The following is a 16,074-nucleotide window of genomic DNA, read 5'->3' as shown; positions in this document are numbered from 1 at the left end:
GAAAACAACTTACACTAAATAATATGTTATTTTATAAAAAAAAATTTCCTCAAAACATTATTTTGTGAACACCAGTCTCTCCATTGTCTTCATGAATTTTTAGAGTGACGACTAATGGCTAGTTATCATTAGCAACCCTTAACCTGCAATTTTAAAGGGTGTGGTATGTTCTTACTACACCAGTGGCGTAGCCAGGATTTGTGTGTGGGGGGTGTTAAAAAGCATGGCCCCCCTGTATTAAAGTGGGGGGTCCGGGGGTCCTCCCCCGGGAAAATTTGAATTTTAAGGTGTAAAATAGTGCTATTTTAGCAGTTTTCGGTACTTAAATTTAAATATTGTATTGGTAAAAGTTTTATTAATTTTAATACGAAATTTATTTGAGTGATGAATAAGAAATTAATTAAAGATTTGGTGTTAGGGGGGGGGGGGGTTGAAACCCCTAATTTCTTCCCACCCCCCTGGCAACGCCCCTGTACTACACTATAATTACCAGTATATAAGCTGGATTAGACAAGGAAGCGAACCCACCGACCCTGCTCCTCTCACGAGTGCAGTGTGGTTGCAGGGGCGGGGAAGACGTGTCCTACCTGTGGGCGCACTACCAGCTGGAGCGCTACGCCCTGCGCAAGGCGCACGGCCCGGAGCAGCACGGCCTGGTGCGACACCTGGTGCTGAGCCCCGCCTTCAACTACCACGCCCGCTTCTTCCTGGCCGAGATCCACCGGCAGAGCGACGTCACCTGCCTGTACGCCCCGCTGCCCCACCACTCCCCCTCGCAGGTGCGGACTACACTCCAGCAGGTGCTAGGGTCCCCGGGAAACCCTTAGCAGTCCAGAGGAACATGACATCGATAACTCTCGACTGCACGGAACAAGGATCCTGGGGAAGAAACCTGCCGTGGTCTGATGCCGTCTCGGGAATCCAGGATGATCGAACCTGATTGATAAAAAAAACAAACATCCTTGCATTATAATAAGAGCAAGATTAAAAGATCTGATGATTTTTTTGTAATTTAAAATTGTGTGATATGTGGGAATTAGAGCCATAGTATTTGCTTTACTTATCTGAACGATGGACAATCATGACTTCACTGTATAGTGAGCCTGTGTTTGCCGAGACTGTACACAGTGATGCAGGAAGTCGTCCACATTACGGGACGGAGTCTGTAGGTGACCTACATTTTAAATATGTTTTGTTAAATATAAACTTCGGTGCCAACTTATCAGCCTTAAAGAGGATCTACTGTAATTAATGATAGCAGGACATCTAATATAGTACATAAAAACAGAGTGAATCCCCTCACTGATATCCTCTACCTCCACTTTCTGCCTGTCAACACATATCTCTCCACCCTCTACCAATCAGGAACCTTCCGTGGTTCAGACACACATCTGACAGCTTCACAGCATCTCTCGGAACAACAACTGCACCGTTTGCCTGGAAAGTTAGGCAATCTAGCTACAATGGAAACGTGCATTGGCACAAACAAAATACCCATTGTGCACACCAGGCATCCATGCTGTGCAATGCTTACCACACAATATGTCATCTTCTGAATGTATTTTTCTTTACTGTCCAATGGTTAAAGTGCAATCTAAAGCTGGACTCACAGTGATCCGTCTCACCCATCCGTCTGTCAATCATGTAACATTCAGCCAATCAGATGGCTCAAAAAATTCCACCCGTACGTTCGTCAAAACTTTGCCAAGTTTTAACTTTTGACAGATGGACGGATGAAATTATAACTTCGAAAATGTCTGAAAGGCATTGTCTTTATTTTAAAAGGTTTTTTAGTTTGCTTCCGTATTATGTTTTTAACTTGCCTGTAAGCACGTTTTGAATTTGATATTTCAAAAAAATTATTAATTAATAATGCATAGTAACTTGAAATTACATTTAAATAAATATTATATATCTTATTTAATAATTGATAAGTGCTTAGTGTACGTCATTGTCAATCTGGTAAACCTTTACAAGAGAAATTTCTTTAAAAATACAAGCCTTAATAGTTGTTGGCAGCATCCAAGTATAAAAATATCGTAATGGATGTGCGAATCATTGTGAATAGGTCGGTTTTTGTAAAACATGAAGACCATTTAAAGGATTACACATGCTGACAATTTTAGCACCTGCAAGATCAGGCATGCAGTTTATTATTCCTTGAAACCAACTTGCTATGCCAGAGGCCACAAGGGACAGTGGATGATAAGTTTGACAGTTTATGATTTGTATATGAATGTATTTATGAACACACAGTTGACCCAAGAATTGCTTTCAGAAATATTCAGACTATCTTTATTTGGTCATGCGAAGACATACTTTCAAGTAATATGTTTAATGCTGGCAGAAGCAGATAATTGATGTTAATTTACCTAAAAAGTTTTTTTTTGTTTCTGACACATTTTTTGACGTGATAACGTCTTATAAATCGATGAACGCCAGCTGCACGCACGAAAACAGCATGACTCATTGTCACGTTCCGCCCGAGCCGAGTGTGCAAGAACCGGCCAACCACCATGCAAGAAAATCTTCTATAATATCAAACAGGTTAAGACGGGCTTTTTAAAAGCAGCAATTTAAAAAATTTGATTTATTTGTCCAATTTTTTTCATTTCAAATTAACAATTCATTGACATTGATTTGATTTCAGTTTATTTCTATAACAAATTGTTCGTGATTATATTTAAACAAATTATTTAAATTAAATTTGCAAAAACTGTAAACAATATTTGAAAATTAAAAAGTATGCAATTTTCCATCAATGTTTTCTTATGACGTTATCACGTTGAAATTATCGTCCGTAAACCGACTTTACAGACAACCCCCTTTTTTTCTGTCACTTTCGACCTGGAAAGCCGGGGTGCTTGTCGGGATCGACGGCGGTATGGACGGTGTGCTTGGTGACGTGTGGAGGGGACGGTGACGGTGCTGGGCTACATGGTCCCGGTGCTGCCGCGCCGCCGCACCGAGTACGACCTGGCGAAGCTGTCCATGCGGGAGCCGGGGGACCACGTGACCGGGCGCCGCCCGCCCTGCGCGCTCTACCACATGTGCAAGCGGCTCAGCAGCCTGCGCAAGCTTGCCGTGGGCACGCGCGTCGTCGTGCTCGGAGCCTCGGACGCCGCGCTCGGCTTCCTGGAGCGCCTGCTCTTCGGGCAAGTATCATGCACGGGCGTGGCACGCCTCTCTCTCTCCCAACCTAGTTCATTTCACAGCATACTAATTCATGAAAAAAATTATATTTATCAATTATTTTAATTTATGTACGTAGTTCAAAACAAAATTACAATTAGGATTCTGTGGCAAAGTAATAGTATTTTCAATGGCTCAAAAAATTTCAAGAAGAAAAAAAAACAAAACGTGGCGTGTCACGAAAAAGAGGGTGGTTTGTCTGTAAAGTCGGTTTACGGACGATAATTTCACGCGATAACGTCACAAGAAAACATTGCTGGAAAATTGCATACTTTTTTAATTTTCAAAATATTGTTTACAGTTTTTTGTAAAATTTAATTTAAATAATTTGTTCTAATATAATGACGAACAATTAGTTAAAAAAGCCCGCCTTAACCTGTCTGATATTGTAGAATATTTTCTTGCACGGTGGTTGGCCGGTTCTTGCACGCTCGGCTCAGGCGGAACGTGACAGTTTTTCGTGCGTGCAGCCGGCGTTCGTCGATTTATAAGACGTTATCACGTCAAAAAAGCTACTCTGAAACTGTGTGCCCATCACTTGAATTGTCCTGAACATGTCACTGACAACAAGAGGTGTTAGATGGTCAGTGTCCCGTCATGGTGGGATCCTTGGTGACAGTGACTGTTGACATGTCATGCCTGTGTGACGTGGGCTCTAGGCGTTTAGCACGGAGCTCAACACTCGAGCCTGTGCGTAACAGGTGAGACAACTGTCAAAACAAGTTACCAAATCAACCCATCGTGGTACAAAACATTCAGAATAATGGCTCATTGGCACAATGAATCTATCATTTCTAAAGAAGATCAATTTGCTATTTAATTTATGGTAATACTCATGAAGTTTTATAGTCCCTGTTGCAGAATGACTGTTCCCATTACCATGCAGACAATTTTCATTATGATGTCCCCAGTTAAATATATGTTCCAGTAAACGTTTTCATTTACTGAGTTTTCATGTTGGTTTTAGTTTGTATTACCTATGTACTGGTACTATTATGAACCACGATCGCTTCATCATGGTACATGGTACACTAATAATGCTACAGGTAAAGGAGCTAGTAATATATCCAAACATTTTGTACGTGCAATTGGAATATTACTGCATTGTATCTCACTTTACTATTGTGTTCAACTTTCTTTCATTTGCTTGACAGAACCACAGGGTTATTTCAGTACATTTACATTCGATTTGAACATTTTCCGAATCAAAACATGAAAAAATCCATGCCTGTATCTGCATGTATACTGAAAAAATTTTTATTCACAGTGAAAAATTTTACACATTTTTGCAATTTGCACCACTTTTCAGGGGTTTCACGAACTGTTCCTTTGTTGTGTATTTCCTTTTTAAACACTTTCTTGATTTTCGCACCTTCTTTTCCTGAGACCCAAAAGTAAAAACAAAAAATGTTCAACTGGATTTAAAACAATGCCTAGTATGCAGCGAAACAGGGCATTACCATTAGTTAAGTGATGTGTTATAGTTCCATGTCATTCCAAGCGGTGAGCATGTGATCAGTGGCGTAGCTAAGGTGACTGGCGCCCCGGGCCAGACTTGAAAATGGCGCCCCCTCTCAGATTAAAAGAGAGGGGGGGGGGGGGGGAGGGTTCAGTAACGGCGGCGCCCCTGGCGCAAGCGCGGCTCCAGAGGAAGGGCGCAAAGGGGCGACAGCCCCTTCCGAGCCCAAATTTTACTTCTTATTTCGTTGTAGGGAATATTAATGTCAACTTCAAAAGTTTCGTTAATGTGCTAAACTCTTCCTTCAATCAAAATTTGTACGAAAATACTAAATTTCAGTATTTGAGACCGTGTATTTAGTGAATATCCCAAGGGCAATGTCACGTCCTCCTGTGTGCGAGAGCCCTGCCGGAGAGGTCTTCCCGGAGCCACCATTGCCCTGGCGGGGACCACCCCTGCCTGCCACGCCACTGCACCTGGTGCCCAGAGCAGCGGGCTCCCCTGCGCAGGCCGTGGTGCGCGTACCTGACCTTCTGCAACGTGACGCTGGTGTCGCGGTACGGCCTGCCCTCGGCGCCGGGCCGCGGCCTGCTGCCCCGCCGCTCGCGCTTCAGCCCCGCCTACCTGGCGCTGCTGTCGCTGCCCACCTGGGTCAACGTGGTGCACGGCGACGTCACCGCCATCGACAGGTCAGCCGCTCCGCGTCTCGCCGACACCGTTGCTTCCCGGCGGGAGCGGCCTCGGGGCTCCCGAGAAGCCATGGTTCTCTTGGCTGGAATGAATTTAACATTTTCCCCTTCAAATACTGTTGAACATTGAGGTTCAAATAATAAAAATACGTTGTCTTTAAAGTCGGATTTACGCGCGATAGTTTAACGTGACGACGTCATAACAAAACATCGATGAAATGATTGCATACTTTTATGAATAAAATTGAATCAATTTCATTGAATTATCGCCATTTTGTATGGATGCAAAGGAGGAGTGAAACAAAGTCTACAATTTAATTGATAAATTTACTTTTTATTTGCACTCATTAATTCAAATATGTTTATTACTTTAACGAAGAGATTATTAACTATAACTTTTATACATGTTTGCTATTTAACTTCTTCCAATCTGTGTTATTCTGTTAAGGATAGGACGATGATAGGAAAAGTAGGAAACGAATGGGAGTGTTTCAAGTTTAATGTGCCCCGAAAAAGTCAAATCGATGGTAGTTCCAATCGAGTGGAAGACAGATAGATGCAACGCAAGCATACAATGAGCGTAACGGGACACAGCATAACGGGACAATGTGCATTACGGGACACTTTTTTGTGCGTGCAGCCGGCATTCATTGATTTATTAGACGTTGTCACGTCAAAAGTTAAAACTAACACAATACTGCATACAACACTCATCAGTCTGAAAATGTACTCCCAAACAGTACAACATTACAGCTACAGGCCCTACAACTGTGCGTGCGTAAAACCACATCGCATGCAGCATGGCTAGCTCATGCGATCATGTGTGAGACAGAAAATGATCGCGGAGAGTGCTCGTGTGTATCGCTTCCCAGCTCCCAGTAAGGCAATCCGGGAATGATTCCCAGTGGAGTGGAACTGAAATTTCTTTTCCCCAAAATAGATTACCATTCTAGGTTTTTCTCCCCTATTTGTATAGTTCAGGAGCAATGCATAATATCATTAGCATAAAAGTATTATAGCCAGAAATGCATAGCAGGGCGACCTGATAACAAATTGATCTGCTAGACTTCTGGAGCCTTTCAATTGGTCCTTGGTACTAACTAAAAAGTTGGAAATTCCTAATGTGGAAGCTTCCATTTCGCATAAGTGAAACTTCATTAATGAAAACCTTGTTAATACAAAACTCTCATCAATACAAAGTGCTTTCAGAGTCCATACAATTACATGGGTGTTATAACAACTACTACATTGATTACCTGTATAAAGGAATAATTATTACCAGCATCACAGAATTATGAAAGAAACAATGTGCAGTTTTAACTAAAATAATACTGATAACTTGGTTCAGTGTAGGCTGAGGTAAACAATTTAGAATATTCGTATTCATCTGAAATGATGGTGTGTCTCATAGGGGATGTCGGACACTTGGGTACATTCAGCTGTCGTAAATGCCTGTTAGGAGTGTTATTTTTATAGCAAAAAGTTTAAAAAATATTCAAAATTTTATTGAATTATTTTATAAAAATACGTAGTAAAATTTGTGATTAAGGTCCAAACTAATTTTGCAATATTTTTGTTCCTACAAATCCCGTTTTCATGAGGTGCCAAAATTACGGTTCCATCAAATTCGACTGTAATGATAGTAAAAGAAAATCTCTTTTGTTTGTTACAGGCAAGGGAAGAACATACGCATAAATGACAAGTCGGTCCTGCCGTACAGCTACTTGCTGATCTTCAGCGACGACGAGTTCCTGGCTCCGGAGCGCGGCAACGACAGAGTGGTCTCTCCCAGAGAGCGGTGGCTGGCCTCTGCGAGGTAGGCGCTCCTACTGGTCAATGCAGTTCACGTGCGCCGACTGCAGCGGCTCTGGGCGGCCCTGGGACACTGCCCCTTTGGGGTCCTCAGACAGGACATCCCAGGCCCAGTGGTGCAGCACACAGCCGGCCTAGAGTCCAATTCTTCCCACACTTTGGTCAACACGTCCGCAGCAATGAAAGCAATAGCCTCTTCAATTCTGTTCCTCAACTCTGGCAAATAATTAGGTAGCGACGGAACGTGGACACTATCATTTATAAAGCCCCAAAAGAAAAAAAAAATGGCATGGCATTCTGTCAGGTGAACGTGGAAGCCAGTGAAAATGAGCTCTAATGTCTCGACACCTGCAGCACAGTAATGTGACCTGGTGGCGAAAGTCAACAGCCGGAACCCACCCGAAAAAATCTGAACGCGAGTGGCTCAATAGTTTCCGGATCATAGAATGTGCCGAACCAGAGAATGACCTTTCACTGTATTTATCTCTTAGTTTTTATTACTTTCACACCTGAACCTACAACATTAGCCAACACTGAAATACGCTTGTAGTTTCGTTGCTGACAATGCTGCTATAGTTTTGTTTTCTCAGGGTCAAGGAAGAGCCTGCTGTGAAGCCAGAGCCTCAGAACGTGTTCTACATCAACTCTGCCCCAGACGTGGCCAGAGCATTGGGTGCTTTAAACGAAATCATGAGAGAACTCCAGGACTGTAAGTCGAGCTCTGTGCCAGCATTCGATGGTGCGAACATGGCTCTGAAAGGCATTTTTAAGATGTTGTAAGTTCGGAGGGTGGATTTGTAATGGATGATGTAAAAGTGGGCACCAGTGTCTGTTAAAGGACCTGGCAGAGACTCCTCTCAGAGCCTGACATGAACGAGATGTGGAGCCTCCTTTGCACTTACCACATTGCCCAAGCCTGGTCCGCTCTCAGCGTCGGACATGCTATGAGTACAGGGCTCCTAAGGTGTCCCACACATCTGATTGGTCGGCACGTGGCCAGAAAGTAACACGGTTTCCCACACGCGTTTTTTATTCTCATTGTCAATTACAACATTCCCTCGCACACGCCTCGATTAAAACTTTTACACAGCTCTATGGCACAAAGCGGTTAGAGCAAGGTGTGAGCCAACCTCGTGGTCACACTGAATTTTCACATAGGCATATTTCAGAGTCTCAGTTACGAGTTAGCACAAATTATTTAAGCAGTCCGTCGCCCGAGGCAGGCCCCAGGACTAGCTCGGTCAATGACAACGGATGAAGTCCCTGGGGAGCTGGTGCTTCCTGTCTCGGCCGGTGATAATGTTAAACTGGGGTGACAGAGTCCACTCTCGGAAGCATCATGACGCCTCCGCACTGAACTAGTGGGTTACATTTGTTCGAATTCATGACATGGGTGTATGTAAAACAAAACAAAGGCACTTACTTAAATGAGGCACATCATCCCATGCCCTCGCTACTCATTAACATACAGCAATTTAATAATTAATATTTAAAATACTGCCCGCGTTAGCCCAGTTCAGGTCTGCCCGGGACTGCTGGGCTCTGTCTGTGGTCAGTGACTCAAATTAGGCCAATATTTTTGCTTTAGTTGTGTTACTTGCTTCGCTTTTAGTTTTAGTCATACGTTTTTAAAGCTGTTGAATTTTCCTGCAAAAATGAGTTGTCTGCTGATAGCTCTAATTAAAAAAGAAATATTTAAGCTTGTTATTCCGAGTGTTTATTGTGATGTTTATGCAATGTTTTTAATGCCTGTGGTCAGGAGTGTATGCATAATTTCATTTCATGGGGAAAGGGGGGGGACCACTTTGCAAAATGTTAGCTTTCAAATTCTTTCCTTTTGTTGATGGAAATGATAGATGTTTTACAGATATTTTTAGGATTTCATTGAAAGTTACTTTTTTTCGTGGTTAAAATTAGAGCATCCTAGCACAAGATATTATAAGACTGCACAATTGATTGATGCACACACAACCACCATCTTGTTTTAACGAGCACACAAACATAACGTAAGACTGTTGCAGTAGTGACACCGCCAATAGTCAGACAGATTAAAAGTTTTATGGCAGAGTCTCTACGCTAATGCTCGTGTGTGCCATTCCAGGCAACATCGTCGTGTACGGACACAACATGGAGGCCTTCTGCTGCGTGGCCGCGCTGCTCGACCACGGCCTTCCAGGCACCTGCATCAGCTTCGTCGAGCCGTTCTCTTTGCCCTCCGTGACCTGCTTCAACGACCTGGACGTGAGTGACGGCCTCGTCGTGACGGCCTCGTCGTGACGACCTGGACGTGAGTGACGACCTCGTCGTGACGGCCTCGTCGTGACGACCTGGACGTGAGTGACGGCCTCGTTGTCGTGACGACCTGGACGTGAGTGACGGCCTGGTGGTCGTGATGACCTGGACGTGAGTGACGGCCTCGTTGTCGTGACGGCCTGGTGGTCGTGACGACCTGGACGTGAGTGACGGCCTGGTGGTCGTGACGACCTGGACGTGAGTGACGGCCTCGTGGTCGTGACGACCTGGACGTGAGTGACGGCCTCGTTGTCGTGACGACCTGGACGTGAGTGACGGCCTGGTGGTCGTGACGACCTGGACGTGAGTGACGGCCTGGTGGTCGTGACGACCTGGACGTGAGTGACGGCCTGGTGGTCGTGACGACCTGGACGTGAGTGACGGCCTCGTGGTCGTGACGACCTGGACGTGAGTGACGGCCTCGTGGTCGTGACGACCTGGACGTGAGTGACGGCCTGGTGGTCGTGATGACCTGGACGTGAGTGACGGCCTGGTGGTCGTGATGACCTGGACGTGAGTGACGGCCTCGTTGTCGTGACGACCTGGACGTGAGTGACGGCCTGGTGGTCGTGACGACCTGGACGTGAGTGACGGCCTGGTGGTCGTGACGACCTGGACGTGAGTGACGGCCTCGTGGTCGTGACGACCTGGACGTGAGTGACGGCCTCGTTGTCGTGACGACCTGGACGTGAGTGACGGCCTGGTGGTCGTGACGACCTGGACGTGAGTGACGGCCTGGTGGTCGTGACGACCTGGACGTGAGTGACGGCCTCGTGGTCGTGACGACCTGGACGTGAGTGACGGCCTGGTGGTCGTGATGACCTGGACGTGAGTGACGGCCTCGTGGTCGTGACGACCTGGACGTGAGTGACGGTCTCGTTGTCGTGACGACCTGGACGTGAGTGACGGCCTCATGGTGGTGACGACCTGGACGTGAGTGACGGCCTGGTGGTCGTGACGACCTGGACGTGAGTGACGGCCTCGTTGTCGTGACGACCTGGACGTGAGTGACGGCCTCGTCGTGACGGCAGAGATCTGGCAGCTCTCTTTACTCTGCAGGTCCTGGTGTTGATAGCAGTCAGCTGTAGCACCAGTTACACCCAGAATACAATTGAATATATGTTATTTCAAAGTGTATGTATTTTAAATAATATCAAGTATGAACAAAAAACTATTCATTATGATATTTATGGATAAATAGATCAAAATATTTTGGCAAGAGTTGAACTCAAATAAATATAGTATAATGTTAGTAACAAGTTGCAGAAAGGGGAGGGTGGACTCCAGATCACAGATATTCAGATGTCGAGATACAAAGGGACGGCATGTTATGCCGAGGTGGTTATTGTTTGAGGTAAGTCATCAAGTGTCAGACTGTGATGGGCCCCGTACAACCACCTGAAAGCTCTCGGCTCGCCAGACGAGCGTGGTCCCTCGGTGCATGCAGCCGTGCTCGTGTCTCTGCAGGTGTACCAGGCCGTGCTCTCGGAGCTGCGCAAGGAAGGCGTGAAGGTGTTCTCGGGCTGCCACCTCCACCACTGGGTCGTGCGCGGCGAAGAGGAGCCGGTCGTCACTACCCTGGCGATCGAAGCGCAAACCTACTGCTTCTGCATGAAGTGCTCGGTGTTGTTCTTCTACGGCAACAAAGAAGTCAGTGACGAGCTGTTCAACGGTGAGCTTGGGTTCCCCAGTTCGTTTGTGGAGAATGTTTCCCAGTATGCAGACCAAGGACTCTGGACCTTTTAAGTAAAGATAAAAGAAAGATATTGCCAACAAGCATATGAAAACTGATACTTGAAAAATTAATTTAAAATTCACTGGTATGGATGAAAAGAAGCAGCTTCAATAAAAAATGCATCCAGATGGGACACAGAGCTATATGACCTCTTCCCCCCCCCCCCCTCACCCTTCAACCACTCTTGAAAGGTAAAAGATGTACTGGATAAAATTATGTCTGAAAAACATTTTGGACTGCTTTTTTAATTTAAATTCTTACAAGAAACAGATTTATGACTTTTGTTTTTAATATCTTAGGCTGGATCTAATATCTAGACTAAGTTATTACAGTAGTGGTCCCGTTCTTTTTTTTTTTTTTTTTTTTTTTTTTTGGAATCAGGTATTCCAGACTTGCGGTGCCCCCTTTCCCCTTACGGAAGTTAGTACTGTGTCTGCCGCTGCTTTCAGTTACGATTTCAATTTAGTGCACATTTATTTCATTTGAAAGTTTTCATGCATAAAAAAATAATTTGATTTCAAGTGATTTCACATGGTCTATTCCTGAAACCACCCATAAACTCATCCGGCAAACAAAATGGTAGTTGTTCAAACCCAACCTTTAGTAAGACTCATTATTTGTGTTAACACCTAGTATGAATTCTAAACCCACTAACCTTTTGGGGAGGTGCTTGTACTTTATGCCTTTCTGTGCATGAAAATTTAACTTAAAAGCATAATTAAAACTTTTTTTTACGAAAAATGCTAAATAACTTAAAATTGCAAAATATATTTATAATTATTGCTTTACATTTCTATAGGGTTTTAAAAGCCTGCTCTTCATCCTTAGCCTAAGTGAAATGTTATGAAACAAATTTAAAAACATAAAATCTATTTTTACACTAATTAGAACATTAGAGCATTCTTTTTGTATAAGATGAAGACAAATCTAAAAAAAAAAAATATATAATAATATCACATGAAACATCACATTATGAAGTAACTTTGTAATTCTTATTAGGTCCTTATAGTTAAACACTCCCCAGTTGCACGTACGAACCGACTGCCGTCCCTGCTCGACAGTGCTGAACGGAGCGTCTCTGGTGTACGACGGTCGCCTCGTCATCAACACCCAGTTCCAGACCAACGACCCGTGCATTCTGGCCGCAGGACGCGTCACCAAGTACACCCGCGCTCTGTGGGCCGACAAGTTCAACCACTGCCTGTACAACCTGGCAGAGGTCGGAGCCAAGGTAACGGCCGTGGCACCTGCAGAAGTTAGCTTCGGATGACTTATAGTATCCTGCATTCCATTTGGTAAAATTATAATAATTAAAATTACTCATATTAGGCTTATCACAAAATTTAGTCAATAGTATATATATCTTAAATATCGTATAACGAGGTGAATAGAAACAATTTAAGAAGTAAAGTGGTAACGATATGCCCTTCTTGTGGCCTTGCGTAGTCTCGCAGGGTTGCGTGGTGTGCCTCGGTGCAGGTGGCTGACAGCATGATGAAGCAGTGGGACCCGACCAGGAGACAGGCGGAGGCGGAGGCGGAGGACAGCGGGCAGATGCCGCACGTGTTCAGCGAGCCAATAGCGGTGAGCTGCGTCCTGCCCGGGAGAGTCAACTACCTGCACGTCAGGAGGCCCGGGCCCTCGGAGCCCCAGGAGACAGCAATGAGGAAGGACGGTTACGTGAGTCCTTCTGGCCGTCGTAGCTGACGAGTGTCGCATGCGACTTGCCACTGTGTTACTGTGCAGCTGTATACATCTATGATAGCCAGATGTTGTTCCCAAGTGGTCAGATTATATTGGAATAGTACAAATCCCCTCCGTAATACTTAATGTACAACTTTTGAAACTCCAACTATTCTGTTAACGTTGATGTGGCCCGTAACTCTAAATCTGATCTGTGCGTATCGCATTACGTGTAAGGTTTCCTATGAATCATGTTAACAATAGACTTGTGATTTTTGGCCTCTCAGAGTTAACACCCTCCCCCCCTCTCCGCCCCTACGGCCAAAAAACCCTGGGCTGGATATAAAAATGCAGCACAAAACTTCAATATAATGATTTTAATGTCATGTATATAACAACATTTAAACTTAAAATCCCATTCACATTACATGTTTTTGAAGTGTTGTGTAAATGGCTGCAACTGGTGATTTCATAAATAATAATTTTGTTTCTTTTTTTTTAATTAAAAATTTGCAATGAGCGTTCATTAATCTGCCATGAAATGACGGGTCATCACAGTTGCAAGTCGCCAACCGAAAGCCTGCACGTCAGCTGGTGTCTGTCGAGCTGAGAGGTGGCCGTGCGCGGATGCACAATGCAGTGTCACTCCCGCGCTTCTCGACCTCGCGTGCTTGCGTGGATTTACCCCAATGCCCTGCAACGATACGTCCCCAATGTGACCTGCAATCGTTCTTTGTTAACCAAAACTAATTATAATTTTATACAGGATCATCCCAAATTGTTATCAAGTATGAAAGTTATTTTCCTTTATCAGTATATAAAATACATAAAAGTTTTAAAAAAAAATCCCCTTTTTAAATAGTATGAATTAGAGTGTCAAATAAATTTATGTTGCATATTCTATGTTGTCTAGTTGTTTATTGTCATCAAGCTATCATGTCCTTGGCATCGTTTCTATAAATGTGTTATGATTTAATTTACATTTTCCCTCTCATAAAAGCAAGAACGTATTAGTATTTTTTGCATTCTGCCTACCATCCAAGGCTACCAGCCAGAGATAGGCATCAAACAAATCCTAAATAAATAACAAATAAAAATAAACCCACACACTGCCACGTGCCCAGCTCAATTTGCACTGAGCACTGAGCACTGAGCATTGAGCACTGACTCGGCACGGGCAAGGAAGGTGCTCATGCCAGGCAACTGACAAAGTTGGAGACACTAAAAAAAAAAATGGTGTGGATGGACGAGGGAGCATAATGGGGCTCTTATCTTCTACTGTTCTTGTCCACTCCATATTCATCTTGCAAGGGCATACGCTGGGGCTGGGGCTGGGAAGGAAGGGGGTGGATGCGGTAATGTATATCCCTTTCCCCAGTGAATGGGAAGAATTTTAAAGCAAATAGCGAGCAAAGTGGCTCTATTCGGGCCCCCTCCCCCTTCCCAAATGATACCCTGTGTTTGCTCCTGTCGTGTCGTCCGGGAGACAGCAGCCGAGGAGTGCGCTTGCGGCGGTCAGTTGTCTCGGTGACTCCTCCCCAGGATCGGAGCCAGGGGGGGGGGGGTTTTAAGGGTTCAACCCCCTTCCCCCTTAGCACCAAATCTTTACTTAATTTCTTATTCATCACTCAAACAAATTTCATATTAAAATTAATAAAAAAATTTACCATTACGATATTTAAATTGAAGTACCGAAAACTGCTAAAATAGCACTATTTTACACCTTAAAATCCAAATTTTCCCGGGGGAGGAACCCCGGACCCCCCACTTTAATATGGGGGGGAGGGGGGGGGGCATGCTTCTTAACACCCCCCCATACACAAATCCTGGCTACGCCGCTGAGTCCTCCCGCTCGCCGACGAGTGACGGGCCGTGTGCGCAGGGCGTGGTCCTGCTGACGGGCGGCTGCGGCGACAGGAACTACTTCAGGCTGCACCTGGACGCCCTGGGCAAGGTGGAGACCGTCACCTGCTACACAGACCAGGTGAGTGCGCCCTCAGGCAAGCCTCATGCTGAACTAGGGCACATTTTACTGACGCACAACAACTCCTCAAGGAAGCAAATTTGAAAGAGATCATTACTTTGAACGTAAGTACCATGTACCTTACGTTAACGAGCACCTCGTAACAGATGCCACTTTCGTTTTCAACAATCCAGCTGATAGTAGTGTCAGATGAACAATGCTCCAATAACACAAGAAGAATACTCGCAAAGATGTTTTAAGAGCAGCTTAGTGGTCACAGCTACACAGCTAAGAGTTGGAGATTCTCGCCGTTAGTGTTTGCGCTAAAGACCAGTTTTCGATCAACGCTATTTTTTATCATTGTCAACCTTAGCTGATATTTACCGAACATTTTAAGTTTTCAGGAAGAAAGGAGTTCCCAATGATCGTGCGCTCCAAAATCAATCTAGCACCCACGGTGACAGTTGGTACTCGCCATGTGTCGATCACAGTCGTAACCCGGTAGCTTTGATCCCACTGAAACCTAGGAAGTGCTACCGCAATGGGGGGGTTGAAGTGTTGGTCGAATCCTAGGGCGCCACCACATGTACAACGGGCATGTGGACCCGGCTGCTCTGTCCTCAGGACCGTGACGTAGCCCGTGTGTGGCGAGACCCGTTTCCCCCTGTATCACTCAAAACGTCAAAACCTCCGAGATACGACGACAGGTGCATGAAGCTCCTTCCTCTAGAAGCGCTCGCGACTCACTGCCCGTTCGTCCTCGCTCGGCAACTTTCGGGAGCGGAGCACTGACGTCACATTGGCGGGCGCGGGCCAACACACGTACGCGCACACACACACACTTCGGCGGGCGGCCATAGAGGGTGGTGGTGGAAGGAGGGGGCTCGCAGCGTGTAAGGGGAGAGCTGGTGGCACATCGGGCTCAGAAGGGCGCAGGCCGGGACGATGTCAGAAGTGAAATTACTCCAAACCTTTCTTGGGGAAGCCATGTCTCCTGAAGTGTTGCCAACGTGTGCTGCAGACCATCGCTGTGGGCAACCTGATAAGCTTGTACGGGAAGCACGAGAAGCTGTGCAACAACCTGCTGACGAGGTTCGAGTCCGGACGCATCACCGACCTATACGACTACTTCTCCGAGCCGTGGGCCTACGCCTTGTTCCACGACCAGTTCGAGTCCTTCAATGAAAAAGCAAGGCACATGTACAGCCCTCATGAAGTGAGTAAGGTTGTTTGCTCTTTTACCTGCAGA

General features: G+C 45.3%; 1 protein-coding gene across 2 annotated transcripts in view; it reads left to right on the top strand.

The window, feature by feature from the left end:
- LOC134535185 (cilia- and flagella-associated protein 61-like) overlaps positions 1–16,074 on the top strand; it is a 33,784-nt gene that overhangs the window by 15,878 nt on the left and 1,832 nt on the right. For both annotated transcript variants that reach the window (XM_063374206.1, XM_063374207.1), the window contains 11 exons: positions 566–779; positions 2,914–3,155; positions 5,161–5,340; positions 7,013–7,156; positions 7,743–7,861; positions 9,254–9,393; positions 10,912–11,116; positions 12,241–12,410; positions 12,659–12,859; positions 14,745–14,846; positions 15,847–16,041. In XM_063374206.1, the coding sequence (XP_063230276.1) occupies positions 566–779; positions 2,914–3,155; positions 5,161–5,340; positions 7,013–7,156; positions 7,743–7,861; positions 9,254–9,393; positions 10,912–11,116; positions 12,241–12,410; positions 12,659–12,859; positions 14,745–14,846; positions 15,847–16,041 (1,912 nt within the window). The remainder of the gene's footprint in view (positions 1–565; positions 780–2,913; positions 3,156–5,160; positions 5,341–7,012; positions 7,157–7,742; positions 7,862–9,253; positions 9,394–10,911; positions 11,117–12,240; positions 12,411–12,658; positions 12,860–14,744; positions 14,847–15,846; positions 16,042–16,074) is intronic.

Source organism: Bacillus rossius, chromosome 8 (assembly GCF_032445375.1).
Source record: "Bacillus rossius redtenbacheri isolate Brsri chromosome 8, Brsri_v3, whole genome shotgun sequence".
Lineage (NCBI taxonomy): Eukaryota > Metazoa > Arthropoda > Insecta > Phasmatodea > Bacillidae > Bacillus > Bacillus rossius.
Note: the sequence above shows the minus strand (reverse complement) of the source record. Positions and strands in the feature narration are given on the sequence as shown.